This window comes from Bubalus bubalis, chromosome 1 (assembly GCF_019923935.1).
Source record: "Bubalus bubalis isolate 160015118507 breed Murrah chromosome 1, NDDB_SH_1, whole genome shotgun sequence".
NCBI classification, from domain to species: Eukaryota; Metazoa; Chordata; class Mammalia; order Artiodactyla; family Bovidae; genus Bubalus; species Bubalus bubalis.
In genome coordinates, this window is record NC_059157.1 from 194,899,540 (window position 1) to 194,926,897 (window position 27,358).

A 27,358-nucleotide genomic window follows, 5' to 3' on the forward strand; every position below is an offset into this window, starting at 1 on the left:
TGAAAACAGAAATATAGATCATAGGAAAGGTATAGAGAGTCCAGAGAGAAACCCACACACCTATGGTTACCTAATCTATGACCATGGAAGCAAGAATATACAATGAGGAAAAGACAGTCTCTTCAGTAAGTGGTGCTGGGAGACTGGACAGCTACATGTTAAAGAATGAAATTAGAACACTCCCTAACACCACACACAAAAATAAACTCAAAATGGATTAAAGGCCTAAATGTACAGCTGGATACTAGAAAACTCTTAGAGGAAAACACAGACAGAACGCTCTGACATAAATACTGGCAAGATTTTTTTTTGATGAATCTCCTAGAATAATGAAAACAAATGGGACCTAATTAAACTTAAAAGCTTTTGCACAGCAAAGGAAACCATAAACAAAGCTAAAATACAGCCTCAGAATGGGAGGAAGTATTTGCAACTGAAGCAACAAGGGATCATTCTCTAAAATATACAAACAGCTCATGTAGCTCAATATTAAAAAAAAAAACAAACAACCCAAGCAGAAACTAAGTGGAAAATCTAAATAGGTGTTTCTCCAAGGAAGACATACAGATGTTTAAAAAGCATCATAATTATTAGAGAAATGCAAATCAAAACTACAATGAGGTATGTAGTCCTCACACCAGTCAGAATGGCCATCATCAAAAAGTCTGCAAACAAGATATGCTGGGGAGGGTGTGGAAAAAAGGGAACCCTCTTACACTGTGGTGGGAATGTGAACTTGTACCTCCACCATGGAGAACAGTATGGAGGTTCCTTTAAAAACTAAAAATAGAGCTACCCATATGAACCTGCAATCCCACCCCAGCATATATCCAGAGAAAAACCATAATTCAAAAAGATACAAACACCTCAATGTTTATTGTGGAGCTTCTCCAATGGCTGAGTGGGTAAAGAATCTGCCTGCAATGCAGGAGACACAGGGTCGGGAAGATCCCCTGGAGAAGGAAACAGCAACCCATTCCAGTATTCTTGCCTGAAAAATCCCATAGACAGAGGAGCCTGGCTGGTTACAGTCCAAAGTGTTGCAAGAGTTGAATATGACTGAGCGACTAAGCACGCACGATGTTCATTGCAACACTATTTTCAATAGCCAGGTCATGGAAGAGCCAGGGCATTTCTAACAAACATTTAGACCTTGTCTTATATGACAGCACAAATTGTTTTAGGAGAATGGACATCTAGTGAAGTTGCTCAGTCGTATCTGACTCTTTGCAACCCCATGGACTGTAGCCTGCCAGGCTCCTCCGTCTATGGGATTTTCCAGGTAAGGATACCGGAGTGGGTTGCTGTTTCCTTCTTTAGGGGATCTTCCTGACCCAGGAATCGAACCAGGGTCTTCTGCACTGCAGGCAGACTCTTTACCATCTGAGCACCAGGAAAGCCCTCTGAAAGGGGCATTTCTAAAAAATAATGCATAGTTTTGTTTTGGTTAACTTAGAGGGTCAGTAAGTATCAGGATGGAACTTCCTATGTGGTGCTAGTGGTAGAGAACCCGCCTGCCAATGCAGGAGATGTTAGAGACCTGGGTTTGACCCCTGGGTTGGGAAGATTCCCTGCAGGAGGGCATGATAACCCACTCCAGTATTCTTGCCTGGAGAATCCCCTGGACAGAGAGCCTGGTGGACAATAGTCCACAGGGTCTCAAAGACTTGGACATGACTGAAGTGATTTACCATGCATGCAAGTATCAGGATATCTCAAAATTCCCAGGTGGTAAATCCCTGGATCTCCTGGCCAGGTCTTTTATTAATCTCACATTTCCATCTTCATAGTGTCGTAACTGTTAGACAAACGTAATTCTGAGGAAAACTGTCGTTCAGCAAATAGCCCCCCTTGGGTTCATTTTTTATGCCCCGCACAACAAAGTTCCCAAACCTGGGTGGCTTGAAACGGTAGCAATGTGTTCTCTCCCAGTTCTGGGGGTGAGCAGTCTGAGAGCAGGACTTCAGGGGGACCACACTCCCTCTTTCCTTGCCTCTTCCAGGTTCTGGGAACATGGGGCTGTGAGTAGCTCTTGGTTTGTGAGTGCATTACTCTAACCTTTAAGGCCAGCATCTTCACATCTCTCTGTTCTGGCTTCACGTTGTCACCTCTGCTGTATACATATGATTGCATTTAGGGTGTCCATCTGGATAATGCAGGGAGGGTAGTCTCCCCAAGTCAAGATCCGTAACTTGACATTTGCAAAGACCTCTCCCTGCTTTATCCCCATGTGAGGTAATATCCACAGATTCCAGGCATTAAGATGTGGATCTCTTGTGAAGCCCAGTGTTTTATTCAACTAAATAATTTCAAACCAGTCCATCCTAAAGGAAATCAACCCTGAATATTCATTGGAAGGACTGATGCTGAAGCTGAAGTTCCAATAATTTGGCCACTGATGCAAAGCACTGACTCTTTAGAAAAGACCCTGATGCTGGGAAAGATTGAAGGCGGGAGGAGAAGGGGATGACAGAAGATGAGATGGTTGAATGAGTTTAAGTAAACTCCGGGAGAGAGTGGACAACAGAGGAGATGGGTGTGCTGCAGTCCATGGGGTCACGAAGAGTTGGACATGACTTAGCAACTCAAAAGCAACAACAGCAGAATTTAAGCAGACTTCTCTCTTTCAGAGCATCTTAAAGCCTTTACGATACTTATAGACAGTGGGAATCCTAAGGGGAGGTGCAGGTAACTCCTACAATTGTTGAATCACTACCAGTGCTCCTCAAACCTGATTTTTAAACAATTAGTCTGAAGCTAAAAGTCACATGCTGCAGTAAAAGCATGAGTAAGGTAGTTTTGTTTGGAAACTCGGTTCTGCCTTAAGTGGTTCTGTGATATCTCTGGCTAGTCTTATAATCCCTCATCTGTAAAAGAAGAATATTAGTATTAGTTATACCTACTTTGGGGCTTCCCTGGCAGCTCAATGGTAAAAGAGCTTACCTGCCAATGCAGGAGATGTGGGTTTGACCCCTGGGTTGGGAAGATCCCCTGGAGAAGGAAATGGCAATCCACTCCAGTAATCTTGCCTAGAAAAATCTCATGGACAGAGAAGTCTGGAGGGCCACAGTCCATTGGGTCACAAAGAGTCAGACATGACTGAGCGACTGAGCACACACCTACTTTGCAAGGTTAGTATAATAATTAGAAATAATTTATTTGAAAGACCAGGTCCAGTGTGGCACTCAGCGAATTCCAGTCATTATTATTATTTCTCTTGCTTGTGATTAGGTAGAGGGATTAAAGGTGATTTCCGCCCCCCCCCCTTATTGAGATATAGTTGACAAACAGCACTGTATGCTTAAGGTGTACAACATAAGGATGTGACATGTATTTTGAAAGAATTATCACAGTAAATTTGGTTAATGTCCTCATCTCATATGCATATAAAAAAGTTAAAAAAGGAGAGAAAGAAAAAAAAAATTTAGTCTGAGGATGTCACAGGGCCCATGGCCCTAGGAATAAACTTCAGAAAATGTTAGGTTTTAGGACAATTTAGCTGAGTGCCAAAGAATTGATGCTTTTGAACTGTGGTTTTGGAGAAGACTCTTGAGAGCCCCTTGGACTGCAAAGAGATCCAACCAGTCCATCCTAAAGGAAATAAGTCCTGAATATTCATTGGGAGGACTGATGCTAAAGCTGAAACTCCAATGTTTGGCCACCTGATGCGAAGAACTGACTCATTTGAAAAGACCCTTATGCTGGGAAAGATTGAAGGCAGGAAGGGAAGGGGGCGACAGAGGATGAGATGGTTGGATGCATCATTGATTCAATGGACATGAGTTTGAGTAAACTCCGGGAGTTGGTGATGGACAGGGAGGCCTGGTGTGCTGCAGTCCATGGGGTCACAAAGAATCGGACATGATTGAGCGACTGAATTGAACTAAGCTGAGAGATTTCTTCTCCAGCATTACCATGCTTAGACTTTTCTTTCTATTTCCCTACTTTAAATGTCCAGCTTTAGCCAATGTGTCTTGATCACTGTTCTCCAAACCCCCCTTGCTGTCTTGCTTCCAGTGTTTTCTCCTGAAAGAATGGCCACCTCCAAGCTGCCCACCACCCTCTAACAAGCAGCACTGTGACCCCCTTCACCTCCCTGGTAAAGCCCTGTCCATTTTCCAAGGTCCAACTCTCCTGAAGCCTTCCTAAATCCCTCAAGGAGCCTCTCCCTTTTCAAGTCGCAGCTTCAGGGTTGAGACAGCCCAGGGTCAAGAGTCAGAGAGAGAAAAACAAATATTGTAGATTAACACATCTCTGTGGAATCTAGAAAAATGGTCTGACAACCCTATTTGCAGGGCAGGAATAGAGACTTGCAGATGCGGAGAGAGGATGTGTGAACTTGGCGAGGGGGGAAGGAGAGAGTGGGATGAGCTGGGAGGTTGGGACTGACATGGACTCTGCCATGGGTGAAACAGGCAGCCAGTGGGAATCTGCCGGATAGCACAGGAAGCCCAGGCCGGTGCTCTGTGAGGACCTAGGTGCGTGGGATGGAGGTGGGGTGGGGGGAAGGCTCAAGAGGGAGGAGATTAGGTTCTCAGAGCTGATTCACTTCATTGTATAGCAGAAACCAACAAAGCAATGTAAAGCAACGATACCCCAATTAAAAAAAAATCAGTACAGAAATGTGCAAATCATTACTGTTTTTGTTTTACAACCAGCAGATTCAAAAAGTATCCCCATAATGGCCCTGTGGTCTTTCCAATATGGAAAGACAGGGAGGTGAATTTCAGCATAACCTTGAGGTTCCTCCAGGAAATGTGCTGTGAGCTCCACTTCATCTGATTTTACATCTTGGTTAAAAAAAAATCAATAAATAAATATGAGGTTTTTCCTGACACTCGTTTTATAATTTACCTCCCCTCTCACACACGCTCAGGTGCCTGCTGCTAAGTACTTATTGATCACTTGGTTAATTATTTGTGATGGACCCACCCTTGAATTTTGGACTTCCCTGGTGGCCCAGAGGGAAAAGAATCTGCTTTCAATACAGGAGACCTGGGTTCGATCCTTGGGTTGGGAAGATCTCCTGGAGAAGGGAATGGCTACCAGCTCCAGTAACCTTGCCTGGAGAATTCCCACAGACCGGGAAGTCTGGTGGGCTACACAGTCAATGGGGTCACAAAGAGTTGGACATGTCTGAGCGACTCACACACACACACACCCTTGATTTATTTAAAAAATTAGATTAAAAAAGTAGGATGCGAGGAGGAATCCTGCACTCTGAGGAACACAACCCTTGATTTATTCAGAGTCTTGTTTCTTCCTTTGCTGTAACGTGTGCAAATCTGGCAGGAGAAAATTGTGAGAAAATCTTTTCCATGGGAGGATCTCAGACATGTGTCTGACACCTTCTCTTTCATTAAAGCCACGGGAAAAGAATGTGGATCTTACATGGGAGAGGAGCATCCTGAATTAAAAAAAAAAAGTCCAGACTTGTTTCTTCCTATCTGTTCTTTTGCGAGAGCATTCTTGTTGAGACTGTGTGCTGGGAAGAAAAAAAAAGAGGGGCTGCAAAGTCATAAGCCTATAGGTTAGGGACCCAGCAACTTGGAGGAGAAAATAATTTGGGGAAGGGGATTATTTAGAAGTCAGGACACACTGATAAGGGGCACCTTTCTTTGATTTACTTGGACATTTATTCCTAGGTGAGAGCCAGGGCCATCATCTGAATTAAATATCTACTAAGAAGGCAGCCCTTGCAAACCAGCAGGGAGTGATGCCTGGTTTGGCTTCAGGAAATCCACAGTCAGATTTCTCTCTCTTAATTCTGTGAACTGGACCGTGTGAATCCAGGGAGCAAACATTATCAGTATCACATCTGTTCCAGGAGAGAGCATATGATATTGGGAGAAAAGCGTCTGCATAATGAGTGGAAAGGATTACAGTTTATTTAGCAATGAAACCCATGAGGAGACGCTTTGGCCAGGATGAAAGTTCAAGTAGAAGGTGAAATATTACTTCTCATAACAAACAGGCTAGAGGTAATGAACACTGCATGCTAAAATCCCCAAGGTAACTGAAATCAGTCAATGGAAATTTTTAGTACCTAATGTCAACTCATAAAATCATACAGCCATGCCACAATCCTTGCATCTTTAAGAGAGTAGAACATAGAACAAGGGGACAAACTCTCCAGTATGAATAGCCTTACAATGGGCTTGAGGATTGCAAGTAAAGTGAGGTGTGAGGAGCATTAGAAGGTTCATTTTTGTGTTTGAGTGCCTGATAGGGGACAACTGCTATGCCAAATGCTTTCTATGCATCGTACATTATGTGACATATGAATATATATATTTATTAGCTTTCAATCATGTATATTAGCTTATGCATGTATATACATATTCAAATACATTTATTTATACATGCTCATGTGCATAAGTATACATATTAGCTCATATATACATATCCATTAGCTTTATACACATTATCAAAACACTGCCAGGTGGCTGTTAAGCTCCGTTGTAGGAGCTCAGAAAAGTGAAAAGTGAAAGTCGCTCAGTTGTGTCTGACTCTTTGCAACTCAAAGGACTATACAGTCCATGGAATTCTCCAGGCCAGAATACTGGAGTGGGTAGCCTTTCCCTTCTCCAGCTGATCTTCCCAGCCCAGGGATCGAACCCAGGTCTCCCGCATCTCAGGAGGATTCTTTACCAACTCAGCCATCAGGGAAGCCCACAGAAACTCAGAGAAGAAGGGGTAAGTAGTTTGTGAGTGGGGCTCCCAGCTTGGAGCGGGCCGAGTGGCCGTCAGATCCTGCAGAAGACCACGTTGACGGAAGGAGCTCTCCCTAGAAGGATCACACTGGCCCAGCACGCCAGGGATGTTTCACTAACTATGTAGAAACCTTTATGAATGCAATTCTGGGCTTCGGAGAGACTCTCTGAGTCAGTATTGAAACATCAAGACGCCCCCCGCCTCCCTTCCTCCTAACGCCTTTGAGCCTGAAATTTGATATCTTGGGAGAGATGAAATCAAAGCAGAAAAGCATATGAGAAATGTAGGCAGGGATGTTTTTACTGCTGAACACCCTCCCACCCACCCACCGCAGCCCTTTCCTCTTGGTAAAGCCGAGACTCGGTGAAATCTGGGAAGTGACTCCCTCCCATCAGCTGCCATCTACCTTCACCCTAGTTCAGTCTTGGCCAGCCCCTCTCCAGACACATTCAGGGAGGTGGAGGGAGCCCCTGGGAGAACCCTAGGCTGTCTGGGGGAAAGGGAGGGGGTGCCAGGGGAAGTGGCACCAGCCCAGCCTGGGGGATCAAGTTGGGGGCAGGTGAGTGATGAGCAGCTCCCAGGAGGGCATCCTTGTCTTGCTGCTGAAAGTGTCAGCCAGGCAGAGAGGGCTGGGCAGGTTGAGAAACAGATTCCTCCACCCAGGGGCTCCCATCAGCCCGGGTCTGAGAAAGACCTGGCCACAGGTGTGGAGGGCAACCCTCCACCCCTGCACCCCAACCTGTGCCATGCTCTCAGGAGCCTGGTACGTCAGCAGTGCCTGCTGCTCCCTGGACCATCTGTTCACTCCCAGCGCACCCGCCTTATCTCAGGCTGGCGCTTGCTAAACACACACGGGATCGCGCCCTTTGGCTCTGGGTTGGCATCTGTCCCCGCCTTCTTGCCTTTCTCGTGGCCCCACGCCTCTGGGCGGGGGACCCTTCTGTCTGCAGCCTAAGGGCCCAGACGGATGCCTGACACCCCGAGTTCCCCCGCTTCTGGCCCCATGCTAGTGGCCACAGCATCTCTTTCCCACTCTTTACCCTGATGAGATCTGTTGTCCGCAGAGGCTCCGCAAAGGGGGTCTGATAGTTGGTGGGAGGAGCGGGGCAGGAACTGACACAGTGGGAGGAGGGAAGGGAGGGATCAAGTGGGGGTTACAGGTGGTGGGAGGACGGGGCAGGCTCCAGGGGGCAGTGCGGGGGAGGAGGAGGGGAGGACAGTGAGACAGGCAGAGGGTGGGAGGCAGGAAAGGGGAGCGGAGGAAGCAGGAGAGTTCAAACATGGATTTGTTTACTTTTCTCCTTTGGGTTGAAGCTAGGGCAAGGGGTGGGGAGCTGGGCCCCCAACTCGGGGGAGGGGCGCTCTGCCCTTGGTTCCCCAGGGGGAGTCCCAGCTCCTGGACAGCCTTGGGATGTCACTTGTGCTCTCCCATGGGCTTGGCAGAGAGGATTGGGGAGCATGGACTGCTGCTGAGATGTGTGCGGATGGGGTGGGGGTGATGATGGAGGTGGAGAGAGATTTTTGGTTGTTCTTGGCCAGTCCCCGCCCCCCCACAGATGGTGGTGGCAGCCTGGCTACGGTGACTGTCTCCAGGCGGCCAAGCCGGGCTGGTGGCACAGTGACTTATATGCCTCAAACACCTTCTTTGCGTGCCATGACCTTTTATACGCAGGGTGGAAAATGGAGGACCAGAGCCCAGGTATGGAGGATGGGAGGAGAAGGGGGTGACAGAGGGTGAGATGGTTAAGATGGCATCACCAGCTCAATGGACATGAGTTTGAGCAAGTTCCGGGAGAGAGTGAAGGACAGGGAAGCCTAACGTGCTGCAGTCCATGGGTTGCAAAGAGTCGGCACTACTGAGACACTGAACAACAAGAGCAGAGTCCTTGTGACCCCAAATGAGAGAGAGACACACCAGTGAAGTGCTGATGGCACTCACTCACTCAGGTGGCCCCTGAGCTCAGGGCACGTGGGAACCAGCAGGGAAGGGCTGAGCCGATGCAGCACCCCAGAGCTGGGCTTTCCACCATCAGCAGCTCTGAAGGGCAAAGGGTGAGAGGAAAGCTATTGACAGAGCCAATGGGCAGGTCCTAAAACTGCCCTTTTGGAAAGAATGATATTCTTCTCAGCTTCTGGGAGAAAGGAAGTCTCCACCTTTTCCCCACCCGCTACCTTCCACCTTTCCCCTTTCTGCCAGCCCCAGGAGTTGTGCCATTTCTAACTCTCTTCTTGCACATTATCATGCTGGAAAATTCCCTTTATCTTCTGAGCTTCAGTCAATGACATCATCAATAGAAACAGAAATACTAGTGACTCGGCTGCCCCCGGAAGCAGGCAATCGAGGCAGATAGATTCTCTTGGTGGTCACCAGGGTTGACTCAGGTTTCCACTCCTGCATTAATCAAGTCGAAGGTGGTGGCTACAGCAGGGAGTGATACCGGAGACCTTGGGAAGATCTGCAGTTGACTAGAAAAACCCACCATTGCCGCAGAAGCACAAAGGATTGGTACTCATTTGTCTAGAGCAGTGATTCCCAGTCTCCCACTGGGGGTGGGGGGCTGGGGGTGGTGACCTGCCTCCCAGAACAAATTTAGTGATGTCGGAAGGTAACTGGGGGAAGGTGCATGGATACTTTGTGAGCTAGGGTCAACTGCCAGTCGATCAGTAGTATCCGACTCTTTGCAACCCCATGCACTGTAGCTCGCTAGAGTCCTCTGTCCATGGGATTCTCCAGGCAAGAATACAGGAGTGGGTTGCCATTTCCTTCTCCAGGGGATCTTCCTGACCCAGGGGTCAAACCTGGGTCTCCCATATGGGAGGCGGATTCTTTACCATTTAAGCCACTGGGGAAGCCTGAGCTAAGGTCAAGGATGCTGCCAAACATCTTTCAGTATGTACAACATCACAGTGAAGAATTATCCAGGGACTTCCCTGGTGGTCCAGTGGTTAAGAGTCACCTGCCAATGCAGGGGTGGTGGTGGTGGTGGTTTAGTCGCTAAGTCGTGTCCAACTCTTGCGACTCCATGGACTGTAGCCTGCCAGGCTCCTCTGTCCATGGGCTTTTCCAGGCAAGAATACTGGAGCAGATTGCCATTTCTTTCTCCAGGGGATCTTCCCGACCCAGGAATCGAACCCAGGAATTGAACACAGGTCTTCTGCATTTCAGGCAGATTCATTACCAACTGAGCTACGTGGGTTCAATCCCTGGTCAGGGAAGATCCTACATACTACGGGGGCAACTAAGTCCTTGCACCAGACCTCCTGAAGCCTGTGAGCCCCAGAGCCTGGTCCTCTGCCAAAGAGAAGCCACCTGAATCAGAAGCTTGCACACCTCTACTAGAGAGTTGCCCCCGCTTGCTGCATCTAGAGAAAGCCTGCGCTCTCAGCAATGAAGACCCAGGGCACCACCGACAAAACAGCTATCCAGAACCAGATGTCAGCGGTGCCCAAGGCAATAAGCCCTGGTGGAGCTCGTCTGAGCGCCCCAGAGGAGTGGTTGGTGCCCGAGATGAATTCCTCACCAATCGAATCAGGGACATTAATCAGAAGGTGAGGGCCAAGGTGACCTCCAAAATCATAAAGGGAGGGAAATGAATTTGAGAAAATAGATTTTCTCCATTTCCTGTGTGAAGGACAGTCATAACCTGGACAAATGTCAGGCACACTAAGCTGAAATTTACTTACTTAATTCACTGTTTTTCGAACACAGCTGTGTGTTTCTACCAGTTAAGTCCTTTAAATAGCACACTTGTTGCAGAGATGGCAAGGAGAAAACTGCGTTCTTGTTTGGAGCTGGGTGTTAGGAGCAGGAGAAGCACAGGAGCAGGGAAGTCCCCATGAGGAGCAACTTGGGAGGGAAGGAAAGGGGGGACCAGGGAAGGCGTGGTGCGTTAGACCATTAAGTGGCATGAGGTCTGTGGTCCTTCTCAGGTCCTCTCACCTCTGAGCTAGAATCTCTGATTCCAACTCAACAGGTCCATCATCTCAGGCAGGATGCAGTCATCCTTGAATTCAAAAGAGATGTATTCCAGTAAGGAAAGTGTATGCCTCTTAGTGAAAAAACAAAACAAAACAACAACAAAAAACCAGCTTTTTAGAGGAGCACACCCAGAGAAGAGACTCTACCATTTTGGATCAAAGGAAGCATTTCTGCCTAATGGTGGGACTGAAACAACATACGGTGTAGGGACCCTACATACAACACCATCTTCTGCGCCTCCATGCTGGCCCCTCTGGGCATCCATTCTTTGGCACCCCCTCCCCTTGTCCTGAACCCAGGAAAAAAGACACAAAAAAGGAGAATGCACCCATTAAGAGTTGCTGATTTAGCCAGTCTGGCGAGTGTGAGTGTGGGCGGGATGGATAAGGGGAAGGATGGAGATTCCAGAGTTCCCTGGAGAGTCAGAGACACAGCCTGGAGGCTGGACTTCCAGAACCTGGTCCCAGAAGCATGTGGCAGGGCTGCTGAGGAGGGCGGGGCTGCTTGTGGCATGTGTGCCGGCCGGACACCCAGACCCCGGCTCGTCCACATCAGCTCACTTGCAAGGGGGGGACCGGCTGTCATCTCAGGTGTGGAGGTGCAAAGGAGGGGAGGTGGGAAGCTCCCCAAAGGAGAGTCTGGAGGAGACGCTGGGTGGGCGAGCAACATGTGTCCTCTACTGACGAGGAAGACACATGAGAAGGGAGACCGGGTGGGACACAGAAGGAGGAGACAGCAAGGAGAGTCAAGGGCACACGGACAGGGAGAGCCGACAGATATGGGGACCAGAGGGCGGTTTAGGAAGCCCTGAAACCTCCCTGTTAGAACAAGGAGAGGCAGTAATGCTTCCCTGGGCAGCTGGCACAGGAGCTCATTTAGATACTTGTCACAAGGAATGAAGCGATGACTTACTCTGTGTAAGGGCAAGAACCAGCGCTCAAGAGCCCTGAGTTTGGCTTTAAGTCGTGTTACTTGTTTTTTTTTTTAGGGGATGCCTTTTTGAAGTTTTGTTAAATCTTTTACTACAAGTAATTATATCCAAACTGAAAATAAATGCAGATAATAAGAGTATAAAATGCAAAAAGGTCTTCCTACCCACTTTCAACCCTCAAAGGCAATAAGGTAATGCTGTTTTCAGTAGTCATGTGTGGATATGAGAGTTGGACTAAAAAGAAAGCTGAGCACCGAGGAACTGATGCTTTTGAACTGTGGTGTTGGAGAAGACTCTTGAGAGTCCCTTGGACTGCAAGGAGATCCAACCAGTCCATCCTAAAGGAGATCAGTCCTGAGTGTTCATTGGAAGGACTGATGCTGAAGCTGAAACTCCAATACTTTGGCCACCTGATGCAAAGAGCTGACTCATTTGAAAAGACCCTGATGCTGGGAAAGATTGAAGGTGGGAAGAGAAAGGGATGACAGAGGATGAGATGGTTGGATGGCATCACTGACACAATGGACATCGGTTTGGGTGGACTCCAGGAGTTGGTGATGGACAGGGAGGCCTGGCATGCTGTGGTTCATGGGGTCGAAAAGAGTTGGACATGACTGAGCGACTGAACTGAACTGTAGACAGAATCTGGCTTTAGGTCTAGTGATTAACGTGAATTTTATGAACTAGGTTCATACATTTACTTTAGAAAATTTTCACCTCTTTCACTACTCTTGTAACCCATCTTGTCTTCTTTCTTGTATTTTTTTTTTCCTTTTATTGATTTTTTTAAAGGTTGCATGGGGTCGGGGGCTTCCCTGGTGGCTCAGACAGTAAAGAACCCACCTGCAATGTGGGAGACCTGGGTTCAATCCCTGGGTTGGGAAGATCCCCTGGAGGAGGGCATGGCAACCCACTCTAGTATTCTTGCCTGGAGAATCCCATGGACAGAGGAGCCTGGAGGGCTACAGTCCATGGGGCCGCAAAGAGTCGGACATGACTGAGCAAGTAAGCACAAGCTTTCTGATTTAAAAATGCCTGTACTCTGTCCTCCAACTTAACCATCAGTCAGCCAGGTATAAATTTTCAGGTTAAAAATCATTTCCCTCAGAATCTGAATTTAGTATTCTGTCATCTTTTTCATTTTTTTAATTGAAGTATAGTTGATGTTATCAACAACCTCAGGTACACAGATGACACCACCCTTATGGCAGAAAGCAAAGAAAAACTAAAGAGCCTCTTGATAAAAGTGAAAGAGGAGAGTGAAATAGCTGGCCTAAAACTCAACATTCAGAAAATGAAGATCATGGCATCTGGGCTCACCACTTCATGGCAAATAGATGGGGAAAAAATGGAAACAGTGACAGACTATTTTTTTGGGCTCCAAAATCACTGAAGATGGTGATTACAGCCATGAAATTAAAAGACACTTGCTCCTTGGAAGAAAGGCTATGGCCAACGTAGACAGCTTTTTAAAAAGCAGAGACATTACTTTGCCAATGAAGGTCCATCTAGTCAAAGCTATGGTTTTTTCAGTAGTCATGTATGGATGTGAGAGTTAGATAAGAAAGCTGAGCACTGAAGAATTGATGCTTTTGAACTGTGGTGTTGGAGAAGACTCTTTGAGAGTTCCTTGTACTGCAAGGAGATCCAACCAGTCCATCCTAAAGGAAATCAGTCCTGAATATTCATTGGAAGGGCTGACGCCGAAGCTGAAACTCCAATACTTTGACCACCTGATGCAAAAAGCTGACTCATTTGAAAAGAGCCTGATGCTGGAAAAGATTGAAGGTGGGAGAAGGGGACGACAGAGGATGAGATGGTTGGATGGCATCACTGACTTGATGGACATGAGTTTGAGTAAACTCTGGGAGTTGGTGATGGACTGGGAGGCCTGGCATGCTGTGGTCCATGGGGTCGCAAAGAGTTGGACATGACTAAGTGACTGAACTGAACTGAGAGTTGAAGTATAAATGATATAAATACAGGTGAACAATACAGGGATTCACAATTTTTAAAGGCCATGGGGAATAGAACAGGTATTTTATAATAACTATAAATGGAGTATAACCTTTAAAAATCAAGTTGTGTAACTTTTGTGATGATTCTGTGACTACCTGTGAAAGCGTGAGTCTGAGAGACAGATTTCCATGTTGAAAGTGTCGAGTTTTATTGGGAAGGAGAACATACATTTTTAAAAGCACCATCTGGTGGGTCTGACACAGCTTTAGTCCCTTAGGAGAGAGGGTCATTTCTCTCCCCAGTGACCTTACACAAAGAATAGCTCTGCCCTGTCCTAAATGCCCTCCACTGTTCTACATCCAGTCCAGCTATGGGGTCTCTTATTGAAAAGCAGAGACATTACTTTGTCAACAAAGGTCCGTCTAGTCAAGGCTATGGTTTTTCCAGTGGTCATATATGGATGTGAGAGTTGGACTATAAAGAAAGCCGAGCACTGAAGAATTGACGCTTTTGAACTGTGGTGTTGGCGAAGACTCTTGAGAGTCCCTTGGACTGCAAGGAGATCCAACCAGTCCATCCTAAAGGAAATCAGTCCTGGGTGTTCACTGGAAGGACTGATGTTGAAGCTGAAACTCCAATATTTTGGCCACCTGATGCGGAGAGCTGACTCATTTGAAAAGACCCTGATGTTGGGAAAGATTGAAGGTGGGAGGAGAAGGGGACGACAGAGGATGAGGTGGTTGAATGGCATCACTGACTCAATGGACATGAGTTTGGGTAGACTATGGGAGTTGGTGATGGACAGGGAGGTCTGGCGTGCTGTGGTTCATGGGATTGCAAAGAGTGAGACACGACTGAGCGACTGAAATGAACTGAACTGAACCGAACTGAACCAACCATGAACAGAGACCAACGTCTGGATACCCACCTCTGCCTGGAAGGTGACATCATCCTTTTCCATTGGGGTTATTGTTTTCTGTTGCTATTTTAGTCACTAAGTCATGTCTCACTCTTTTTTTGACTCCATGGACTGTAGCCCACCAGGCTTCTCTGTCTGTGGGATTTCCCAGGCAAGAATACTGGAGTATGTTGCCATTTCCTCCTCCAGGGGATCTTCCCAACCCAGGGATCAAACCTGCATTTCCTGCTTTGACAGCTGGATTCTTTACCCCAGCCCCCTGGGAAGCCCTTTCCACTGGGGAGGGGTTGGCGAAACTGGTGTCTTGTGTTGAAATCCTATATCCTGTCCAATGGGGCTGGGGGCAGGCGTGGGCAACAGTGCCATTGAGAGGGTGGGCGGGCATTTCCCAAAGGGGATGCAGGGCTTCCAACACCACAGCAAGCAGTGCAGGGCAGAGTTTAATACAAAAGAGGACTGTCTCCTTCCTCCTGCCAACAGGAGCCCAACACTCCGGGACAAAGGTGCCCCTGTGGAGAATCTCATTGCCTGCTCTCCTGGGCTCCTGGGGCTCCCACTTGAGCTTCCTGTTCTATGGGCCGGTTCTGGAGCCATGGTGGTGGTCATCCCTGCCCTTGCGGACTCTTCTGCTTTCTGCTGGACCCATCCTGGCTCTAGGTTCTCAGCTCCTGGACTCACCTTTCCCCTCTTAGCTTTTTTGCTGCACTTAAGTGCTTCCCTGTCACCCATGGGAAAAAAAAATCCAGGCTTCGGAGTCACCTTTTTATGACCTGACTCTTGCCTGGGTGCCCAGCTGTCAGCTGTCTTGATGCCCTGACTCTCCACTGCTGTTCCATCAGTGCTGGCTCTCCCGAAAGCTGGCCACTCCCTTACTTCCCTGAGTTGGATCCTGGGTGCTGGATGCGGGCACTCGCATCCCCACTGGTTGCCTGGCGAAACCCATACAGCCTTTTGCTGTTGTTGTTTTGATTTATTTTTGGCTGTGCTGGGTCTTGGTTGGGTGCTTGGTCCTGTTGCACTATAGCATGTGCGAATCTTAGTTCCCTGGGATAGAACCCACATTCCTTGCTTTAGAAGGCGGATTCTTAACTACTGGACCCCCAGGGAAGTCCTGAAACCTGCATATTCTTTGGGTGCCTATATAAAGCCTGCACTCAGGGGCTGGTGGTTTAGTCGCAAAGTCATGTCCGGCTCTTGCGACAGCATGGACTGTAACCCGCCAGGCTCCTCTGTCCATGGAAATCTCCAGGCAAAAATACCGGAGTGGGTTGCCATTTCCTTCTCCAGGGGATCTTCCCGACCCAGGAACCCAACCCAGGTCTCCTGCATTGCAGGCAGATTCTTTACTGACTGCGCTATGCCGGAAACCCCCCACACACAGCGGTGCGCCTCAGACCGCGGTGCTTGCCAAGCCACCTCTGCAAGACCCTCATTCTGGGTGCTCTACCCGTTGGTCTCGGCCTTCTTCAGCCCAAACACTGCACGTGCTGTGAGCAAGGACCCCATTTTCTTGTCTTCCAGGGCTTAACACAATGCTGGAGTGATCAGAGCAGCTCATTCTCAGGAGAGAATGAATAATTAAAACCACTGTGTTTTAATGAAGCTAATTTAATATGCAGTGACTGTAATTGGTTCTCACTCTTCATTTCATTTGACACGAGCACGCTTGGAGTCTGGGCTAAATTTGAACGATTTCTTTCATGGCAGGAGGAGGGATTCCCTCTTCATTCAAGCAGGCAGCCAAGATCTCTAAGTGCCTCAGGAAACAGGCCATGTCTGTGGGCAGTGGGAGGGACTGCAGTTCACTCACCTTGGTGCTGACTGGGAGAGGATCACTCTGGAGTGACTCCGGGTACAGCGGCCGCTCTGCTGTTTATCTGAAGATAGTGATGGGGAACTCTTTGCTGTGCAGGTGGGTTATAGTTGTGATGATCACAGGGATGATGGAGGGCACAACCTGGGTAGGATGGCTCGTGGGGAGGACCGGAAGGGGTGCTCTGGGGCTCACATGCCCTAGAGAGGTTGGACGGAGGGCAATGGAAAACCTCAGAGTCAGTTCCTCCCTCTGTGATTCTGAGTGTGCCGTGGCCGGCCCCGAGGACCGCCTACTGATGCAGGGATGCGCTCTGTACCTGTGCCTGATGAGGAGAAAGCTGCAAAAGGGGGGCTTCAGGAATTCAGGCAGAGTGCTGGGGATTGGAGTGGGGCTTGGAAAGGGGCTCTGAAGCCTGGAGAAGGTGTCTTGGCCAAGCATTTCCACCTGCCCTGCCCCGACAACTCCATCACAGCTAGCAGGACCAGACATTTGATTTTAATCCACACAGTTAGTGGACCCACACTGTGAGTCTTCCTGTGCTGTGTCTGACATATTCCCAAGGATGCGGGAGATATACTGGCAATCAACAGCCCTGAAGAGAATTACCTACAGAAAACTTACATAAGAATGACCTACAAAGGCACTCTTAAGGATCACGATTGCACAGCCCCTAGGCTACCTGCATGACTCTCAACACCTCCAATTTGTCACTGTCTGACTTAGATTCTAGGGGCCAGGACAGAGCCTCAGTGTCACCTCTGATGACAGAAAGTATGGGATTTGGTTTCCTTGTTGGGGTCGCCATGTACCTATTTATAGGCAAGGTTGGGAGTCTCCACTTGGGTCAGGCTTTCAGCTTGGTTTCCATTCTTGGGTGGGTAGTAAAATCTGGGTTCGTGACGGTCAAGTTCAGAGTAACTTCCTCTAGTCTGGAATTTTCTGCTGTCCCATTTGGAACAGGGTTTCTGACAGTTGAAGTATGAGAATATCCACTTCTAACAAATGCTAACAGAGATTAAAATGTCAAAGGGGAGTGGCAAAAATCAATAGCCTTTGAAACATTCAAAGTCACGGCCAATGAACCCATGTGTGCAGTGTATGAATTTTAACCTCCTGAACCTCCTTGTCAATATATCTGCTTGGCTCCTTTCTCTTCTCTTCTTGTCTTTGCCCCTGATTCTGTCTCTTTCCTCTTTATCAGCTCTTTTTCTGGGTTATATATATAAATACTTTATATATATGTGCTTCCCTGATAGCTCAGTTGGTAAAGAATCCGCCTACAATGCAGGAGACCCCGGTTCAACTCCTGGGTTGGGAAGATCCCCTGGAGAAGGGATAGGCTATCCACTCCAGTATTCTTGGGGTTCCCTTGTGGATCAGCTGGTAAAGAATCCACTTGCAATGCGGGAGACCTGGGTTCAATCCCTGGGTTGGGAAGATCCTCTGGAGAAGGGAAAGGCTACCTACTCTAGTATTCTGTCCTGGAGAATTCCAGGGATTGTATAGTTCATGGGGTCACAAAGAGTCAGATGTGACTGAATGACTTTCACTTTCATATATATATTTCCTCCTGTATTTCTCTCAGGTGCATTTTCTTATATTTCATCTGTTTTTCTTCCTCTCTGTATTTTCTCTTATCATATCCCCTCTTCACTTCAACAATGTGACAAATATATTTTGAAGTCTTGTCATGTATTTATTCAAGTTGTTTTTTCATTGGTGGTGGTTTAGTTGCTAAGTCGTGTCTGATTCTTGTGACCCCGTGGACTGTAGCTCCCCAGGCTCCTCTGTCCATGGGATTCTCCAGGCAAGAATACTGGGGCGGGTTGCCATTTCTTTCTCCAGGGGATCTTCCCGACCCAGGGATTGAACCTGGGTCTCCTGCATTGGAGGCAGATTCTTTACCAACTGACCTATGAGGGGAGCCCATTTTTCATTAAACATTTAAAAACCTGTTAATATTTTTGTGTCCCTTGCTTGCCCTTTTAAAAAGTGATGAATGCTGTCTGTTTTTGAGATGGGTGATTAATGGCAAGTGATAGAAATACTCCCCATCCTGCTGTAGAAGATGAAGAGGAGACCCCCATCCTTGTGAGGGCACTTGCCTAGCCATCATAAGCATGTGAACCCCAACAGGACTGGAGCACCCTCCAGTTCTAGTTAAACACAGGGATGTTCTAGCAACCAGATGGCTTTTTCTCGGCAGTTTAACAAGCAAAATGTTTTCTGGCTCTGGAAACCCATTCAGTGTGCTGTGTCCTGGGCATTCGTGGTTCTGTTTTTGTCTCTTTTCCCTGGTGATCATGGATTTGATGTTCCCATCAAATTGATCATGCAGTAATTAAATCACTGTGGACAGTGACTGCAGCCATGAAATTAAAAAAAAAAACAAAACACTTGCTCCTTGGAAGAAAAGCTATTACAAACCTAAACAGTATATGAAAAAGCAAAGACATCATTTTGCTGACAAAGGTCTATCTAGTCAAAACTATGGTTTTTACAGTAGTCATGTATGGATGTGAGAGTTGGACCATAAAGAAGGCTGAGCATTGAAGAACTGATGCTTTCAAATTGTGGTGTGGAGAAGACTCTTGAGACTCCCTTGGACAGCAGGGTGATCAAAACAGTCAATCCTAAAGGAGATCAACCCTGAACATTCATTGGAAGGACTGATGATGAAGCTGAAGTTCCAGTACTTTGGCCACCTGGTGCAAAGAGCTGATTCATTGGAAAAGACCCTGATGCTTGGAAAGATTGAGGGCATGAGGAGAAGGGGACAATAGAGGATGAGATGGTTGGATGGCATCACGGACTCAATGGACATGAGTTTGAGCAAGCTCCAGGAGATAGTGAAGGACAGTGAAGCCTGGTGTGCCACAGTTCATGGGGTCCCAAAGAGTTGGACATGACTGAGGGACTGAACAACAGCAACAATTAAATGTTAATTCTTTTCTTAGCCTGCAGATACACTCTCCTTCCATAAGTATGTATTCATTTCCTAGCAGGAAGTTTTCCTATGTAGAATAATTATAAGGTTGTATATGACATTATTCAGGAATTTCATTTTTGTGAAACATTTGTTAGTGTTGACCACATGATTAACTTTCATAGTGAGCCCCTCAGAGAGTAATAGTGCATCTTATACATTTTATGGGAAAAGGAAATGGCAACCCTTTCCAGTATTCTTGCCTGGAAAATTCCATGAACATAGGAACCAGAGAGGCTACAGTCCTGGGGGTCACAAAGAACCAGACGCAACTGAGTGCACACACATACACACACACACACGTTTTATAATGTTATTTATCTTTGTTAGAATCAAGGGACTGAAATGTTGGGTATGTTTCCAAGGTCTGTCTTCAAACTTTAAATTTCCTTTGAGCATTGAGCACATATATGTTATTTATAAAAAGACAGAGCAAATTCTAGAAGAATGGCTATGCACTTTTATCTACCCAAGGGTCTGGAATTAAATTTTGGCATCATTCTATTAAGCCAGTGGATGCATAGATCAAAGTCACTAGAATAATTGCAAAGGCAGACATAAGACCAGAAACCAACATATCAGGGAGGGTCCCAGGAGGGCTCTTATTTAAATCCATCTGAATCCAATAGAGAAAAAAATGAAAATACCTTTATCAGAGATACTGACCAGTAGATCTCTTATAGGGCCCTTAACGGTTTACAAGTTAGTTAGGTATGTTAAAAAATATTCACTGAACTAGAATATCAGATACTAATAAGATCCTCATCATAAAACCTGTTAGCATCACAATTCACATGAGATACTATTTGGTTTAATGCACCATACACCCCAGACTCCATCCCTGGACACTGATGCTAGTTCCAAGCTGTTGGTCTTTCTAGCGTTCAGAGAATCCGTGTCTTTTGTGTTGACGGCTTTGGACTTGGAGATGAGTGCTAAGTCTGTGGGTGTGCTACGGATGGTGAATTACTTGGAGGGTCACAATCTCACTCCGTGTTTTGACAGCCCGGGCATGTCAGTTTCATGGTGGTCCAGGTACCCTCACTGTTTCATTCCAGGTCTGAGAAGGACACCTTCTGTGACTCAAGGTCCTCTCCCTGACAAAGAACCAGTTTGGTGTTCTTTGAATCAAGTGGTAAGTCCTCTGAATGTTTCTATGTCTGCAAGGCTAGAGGCAGAGAGAAGGGTAGAACGGAGTAAAGGCAGGATATACTCAGAAGGGAGAGAGGAAAAGAGGCATGTGAAGTGAAGCATCTTGTTTTTCACTAAGTCCCTAAGAGCTATCGTTTACATGGTGTGGTTAGGCAGAGGTTTGGGGTGAGGAATTAAAGAAAGTGATGCACAGAATCTTGTAACGCTCCCTTTCCTTGGAGTCAGAACCTTCAGAGACAAGGGTTCATTATCCATGCTGTAGGAAAACAGGCGTATTTAAATCGTCTCGGGATTTGAGAAATAGTAGCAGGAGGAGACAGAGGGGCAGTTAAACGTGGGCCAGATCCATGGTTAATTTGCCGGCCGCTTCTAAATAGGTGTTTATGGCCCTGAGGGTAATGGAGAGGTGTTTGCAAGCTTCCCTTGCCACTTTAGATGTGAAATCTATCACCAGGAAAAAGTACCTTTCCAAGGGGAAAAGTCTGTGTGGTCTGTTTATTTCATATCCATATGGTCTTCAATATTTAAACGTCAACATAGGAAATTGCATTTCTCAGTTTGCAGGATTTATTATAATTAATTTTTTCTGTTCTCTACAAAACGCTTCATGTATCCTGCTTATTTGGCTTAAGGGCTTAGAGCATTATACTGCGGATGGATCTGAAACCTAAATCATTGCAACTGCCTACATCTCAAGTAGTCCACTACTGGTTAATGGTTTTCTCTGACATTTCTGAGCCACCTAACAGGTCTAATAACAATAAACCATTTTTGCTCTCTTTAAATTATCCAGCCTATGGAATGTCTGCACACAAAACTTCAGCTTTAGACTTCGTCTAAACCTCTTAAGTCAGCTTAAAATTATTGTGGTTCTCAATGCCCAGTGCAGTGTTACAAATAAAATCCATTCTGATTCTTTAGCTCCAAATGTTAGGTGACCATTTCAGTACAGAATTGGACCTCGTGAGAGATGACTTTTGAATAATGCATAACATAACATTAACACAATATGATCTGTGTTAAATAGACCTTGGCTCTGACAAGAGTGAAAGATAATCGGATAATCACAAGGGGATGTGTTTTTTTACAGTATTCTGTAGTTTTCCATTCAAAACCAGAGGTGAAGAATAAATTTGAAGTTACTCACTCATGGATTCTGTCAACTTGGCCATCGTTGAAATTTCCTCTTTGTGCTTTTCCTGGAGGTGAGAAAAAAAAGATAATTATTTATAAAGCACATCTTAGATATGAATCAACACAGTGGGTCTGTAACAACAGCTCTCTGTCACACCCCCTTTCTCTTCTGTTAGAATTTGGTCACCGAAGATGAAATGAGTTTTCAAATCTCACATTATTGCTCTATGATCAGCCAGTCACTGACAAGAGCTGTTTAGGATCCTAAAAAACGCTAGGGCTCTTGGAAATGATCTTGGATATATATAATTGGTGATGCACGACCAGTTTTCAAAAACCTCTTTGACACTGGAGTTTTGACATCCATATGCCAATCTTTCGCTCTCTATTTTCTCCTGTTGGAGCTTTTTTGGTATTTTTGGAGCTGGTATTTTTGCAGTCGTTTGGTTTCTTTTTTTCCTAAAAGCTAAGTAAATCTGCTTACACATTTTTCTTTGTCTTTTTTTTTAATTCTTGGAGTTTTATTTATTTTTTTTTTTGAAGTAAATCAGTTTTGATGGGTTTATGACCCTATCTATTTTGGGCTGAAAACATTTTGTTTCAACTGGGATGTAGGTTATAACCCACTGAATTTGAGAGCCAGAATGCCCATACATAAATTATGAAAATGTAGTACGCATGTGTGCATGCTCAGTTTCTTTGTGACTCCCTGGACAGTAGCCCGCCAGGCTCCTCTGTCCATGGGATTTCCCAGGCAGGAATACTGGAGTGGGTTGCCATTTCCTCCTCCAGGGGATCTTGCCAACCCAGGGATCGAACCTGCCTCTCTTATGTCTCCTGCATTGGCAGGTGGGTTCTTTACCTGCTGAATCTACTATTTTATTCATTAGCCATGAATCTGTTCTAATTAAGAGCTTACTTTGGACTGTTAAGAATAATGGTTCTCTTTTTTGAAGTTTCTGTTAAATTTCTTTAAGTTCCTTAGATTCTTAACATGTGTAGTAGCTGCTATTATTTTCTTATTTTTTGCAGCCTTGTTTTTTTCTGATGATGAAATCTATACATGGAGAAGGAAATGGCAACCCACTCCAGTTTTCTTGCCTGGAGAATCCCAGGAATAGGGGAGCCTGGTGGGCTGCCATCTATGGGGTCGCACAGAGTCTTTTTTGCAGCCTTGTTTTTTTCTGATGATGAAACTTATACATACTCATTACTTAAAAAACTCAGACTATATTGAAAAATTATAAATAAAAAATAGAATTCTTTCATAAGGCCAATCCACAGAGAAAACCACTGTAGTATTTTGGCGAAAACCTTCTATTCCAGTTTCTACATCTGTAAAAATATACAGATATGGAAATAGAATCCTCCTTTTATAAATAGAAATATCTATACTATACATACAATGTTGGAAGCTACTCTCACTTAACACAGTATCATACACCTTTTATGTCAATAAAGGTAGAATGCATCATTTTTTAGTGACTGAATAGCATTCATCATGAGTTACATAATAATTTCCTTATCTAGATTCCACTGAATTTGGTTCAAATTGTAACTATTTTATAAAACACTGTGATGAACGTTCTTGAACTCACGTATCTGTGCCCTTGTCCTGTCAACACTGAGGATAAATATTAGGGTTAGGTATGATTGGGTTAAGAGTATGACTATTAAGAATTTTGACACTTGTAGCCCAATTTGTCCCCCACAAACGCTGACTCTGATTATGTTCAAAAACATTTGTGCATTCTTGTTAGCTTGTCAGTGGCATTAGCACTACCCTCCCCCAAAATCTTTGCCAAACTGATAGGCAGAAAGTTGTCTCTTGTGCTTTTATACTGCCATTTTTACTCTCTGACTGTCTGTTTATGAAGGACCATAGCACGCCTTCACGTGGAGTAGGCACGTCACTGACTCTGTCATGGAGCAGTCCTCCAGCCCCTACGCCATCAACATTCCGATTCTTAGAAGTCCAAGGTGGCATTTAGTTTTCCCGAGCGCCATAGTTTAGTGCTGAACTCTTCGCAGTTGCTTGGCTAGGACTTGAGCCAATGGGTCCTGGCTTGAATATTGAAATTCAGCTCATAGCACTATTATTCATTCTTCTAGAGCCACTATTCCCAAACTCAAAGGGTCTGCTATGAGTGTCAATAAACGACTTTGCACATCCCAAGTACACTTGATTTTCACAAGTCCTTCATTAACAGCAGTGAAACACAGGCATCGCCTCGTCTTTAAACTAATACTTGCCCTTGAGAAGAGGAGGAGAGCTGAGAATCTGCAATCTACCATCCTGCTGTAGAGGCATTAACCGTGATGGTTGGCCCTCCATGTGGTTTATATCAAGATGGAAAGAACTGGCATAGCTACTGGAGAGGCTAAGAGCATTGAGTGGCAGAGAAAAACAAGCCAGGCAGAGAGGACCTTGTCACAGCAGCACGGGTTCACAGGAGCGCGCACAGAGGCTGCTTCAAAGGTGAGTCTACCCTAGCAGTCCATGGCAGTTTATGCATCGATGCAACTCCACGGTGAGAACTCAGTGACATTCATCCTTCACCTGCAGGGCCCTTGTTCTGTCTCTGCTTGCTCTGACTCTCCACTTCACCTCCTAGCTTAGTTCTTCTGCTGATTTTTCCCTGTACCCCCACCCCTACTTAGACCATTTCTCCTTATATCCTGGTCTGTAACTGGTCTTCCCTTTATTCTCTGTGCCCATCAGGTCTTACTCTGCATCACTGACCTATTCAACTTGGCCCTCTCCTAATGGTCCCATTGGTGAGACTCCCCAAACCCCTGGCACTCAGCTTCCAGGCATTAGATCCTTACAAAGCTCTGTTGGGTTTGTCTGTCTTCCTGTGTGTATATCACTGTGTTCTCTCTTATGGACCTGCCACCTTTTGCACCCCAATCTTGCTCGTGGGCGGTCCTTGCAGATATTTTTATACAGATATGTTGGATATCCTGGAGAAATCAAATACTGCCTGTATTAGCATTTTCCTTTTCCCTGTAGTTAAATGAAAACTTCTGACATCGACAAGGGGAGGGGCCCATAAAAATTCTACATTTAGCCCTCTCAGTCTGATTCATCTATGTCATAATTTATGGTGGAAATCATGACATGTTTCTATGTAAGTAGTTTAATCATCCTAGGAGATGTCTTTAAACTCCTTATGTCCTTCCCTCAATATCAGAAGTTGAGGTTTGCAATTAAACGGCATGTATACTCGACGAAGGACTTATACTTCATTTGAGCAAATTCTCCTCCTTTTTCTAAAGCTGAGAGCTCCCTTCAAAATAAACTTGCTGGCTATCGGATTACAATACTAGGAAGAGATTTGGAATGATAACAGGTTAAACCTGGAAGAGATTCTTTTAAAGATCATCAAGTCCAACCCCATGGTGATGCACCTGATGCAACTGAAACAAATACTGATCTCTGGCATTTGTACCAAAAACAACAGAGCAGTTTTCCCTGAAGCTCGTGAAACCCAAGGCTGCCTGGCTCCCAGGAAATGACTCGTATAAGTATCAACAGCTGTTGGCCATGCACCCCATATCCTGTTTTCAAACCCTCCACCAGAATACGAAGTCCCAGAACCTTGACACACTTCTTGGATGAGCTGGGTTCTTCTGCTCTAAGACGAACTCCACTTAAAACTGTGTTGTCACATATTTAATGGGATTACAGAAACATTTAGAGTTTTGGCGAATCATGATGACATGTTTGAACAAAACATGTTCAAGGATGCTGAAAAAAGTCCCAAGTGTCTTGTTAAAATCACATCAAACTCTTTGGGCCAGAGCATTGACTCTCAGGGCCAGTGGGTATTTACTTTTCTTACTGTCTGACTCTATTCTCTCTACCATACCCGAAATATAAATAAAAAGCTCAGCAGTTTGCTTGAGATGTCTGCATGTGTGTGTGTGTGTCTGTGTGTGTGTGTGTCTGTGTGTGATTTATACCCATACTTCTATTTCAGTTGGGGTGAATGTGGCTTCCTACCAGAACCATGCCAGATAAATACTTCCTTCTGTCTGAAATGAAAGAGGGATTTTTAATGGGGGCAATTATAACAGAGCTTATAATTTACAAACCAGTCAGTCTTAAAGGAAATCAGTCTTGAATTTTCATTGGAAGGACTGATGCTGAAGCTGAAGCTCCAGTATTTTGGCCACTTGATGCGAAGGGCCAACTCATTGGAAAAGACCCTGATGCTGGGGAAGATTGAGAAAAGAAGGAAAAGGGGATGGCAGAAGATGAGATGGTTAGATAACATCACCAACTCAATGGACATGAGTTTGAGCAAACTCTGGGAGACAGTGAAGGCCAGGGAAGACTGGTGTGCTGCAGTCCATGGGGTCGCAAAGAGTCAGACACAACTTAGTGACTGAACAACAACAATATAGCGGAATTTGACTGTAACTCAAAGCTACGACTAAGACACTGTGTGTGGGGGTAGGTTGGGGTGGGGCTGATTCATGAGTGCTAAGTCTTAGCGTGGCTGGAGGAGGGGATTTTCCGCCTCACGGGGCTCCCTTGAACACAGAGGGCAGGAGCTGGTACCGCTGAGTGAGGTCTGCGTGTAGAGCAGAGCGGCTGTCTTACTTTCTGGAACCCAGAAGTAGGTTTTTCAGGATGAGGGGGAAACTCATCAGAGTTGATGTATTTCAAACCAGTCATATTTGCATTTTGGATATTTTTATCTCTCTAAAAATGTGTGCTTATATTCATCAGAAAACTGATTTAAAAAAAAAAGTTGCAACCGCTTAAAGGAACATTTGTATAAAGTGGGAAATGATAGTTATTTTATGAGCTTCTATCCTCACTGGAGACCTCACCTCTAGGTTAAAGCAGGGGTCACGCATCTCCCACCTTATCCTTTGGGTTCTCTGCAAATGTGCCAGCTGTTGCCCCCATCTGCAGCTTCCCTTTTCCACTTCCCTGACATGACACCATAGGAGGTCACTGGAGGATTGATTTAAAGGGAAAGTGCCACGTCCTCAGATAGCCCATCAAATGAGTGTTCTTCTAATAGGCTGCCATATGTCGCCTTGAGTTGCTACTGAAAAATATCATTGGTCTCAGGATTTAAGAGCCACTGATTAGCTTTTTTGCCTAATGGAAAACTCATGGAAATGAGTAGCCAGCATGCAACTATGGTTTGGGAGAATACCATAGGAACCCCTCCCATTTATTTCACACTTATTATGCCCTGGGACTATGTCAAGGGAGTTGGTAGACTAGTTCATTTAATTCCCACCATGACCCTGTGATGGAAACACTCTAACCTCCACTTTGGGGATGGAGCAATCAAGGCATAGAGAGGGTCACCAAACTGCCCAGGTCACAGAGCTGGGAAGGAGTGGAGTTAGATGTCAAACCCGAAAGTTCAAACTCATGGAGCCAGAGCAGGCTCACAGAGGAAGAGCTTTGTTGTGTCAAGGATGACTAAAGATGGAATACCCTGGTTGCTCAGTGGTTAGGACTCTGCTTTCACTGCTGAGGGCCTGGGTTCAATCCCTTTGGAGAACTAAGATCTTGCAAGCAAGCAGCACAGCATGGCAAGAAAAAAAAAAAAAAAAATAGAAGAGTGATGGGGGAGGGAGGAACAAGACTGAATATTCCAGGTAGAGAAGCAGAGATGGGGAACCATGGTACTTGGGGAGCAGCAGGTCCCCGAGGCCAAGTGTGAGAAGAGGGGCAGGGGCCAGCTTAGAAGGTGAGGGTGTCCAGTGTGTAGACCGCAGAGTTGGGCTGAGTCACT

General features: G+C 45.8%; 1 protein-coding gene across 1 annotated transcript in view; it reads right to left on the reverse strand.

Moving 5' to 3' along the window:
- Positions 1 to 27,358, reverse strand: part of KCNJ6 (potassium inwardly rectifying channel subfamily J member 6) — a 329,855-nt gene that overhangs the window by 220,087 nt on the left and 82,410 nt on the right. The window contains exon 2 of the mRNA XM_006049625.4: positions 21,604 to 21,655. Within this exon, the coding sequence (XP_006049687.1) occupies positions 21,604 to 21,628 (25 nt within the window). The 5' untranslated portion in view covers positions 21,629 to 21,655. The remainder of the gene's footprint in view (positions 1 to 21,603; positions 21,656 to 27,358) is intronic.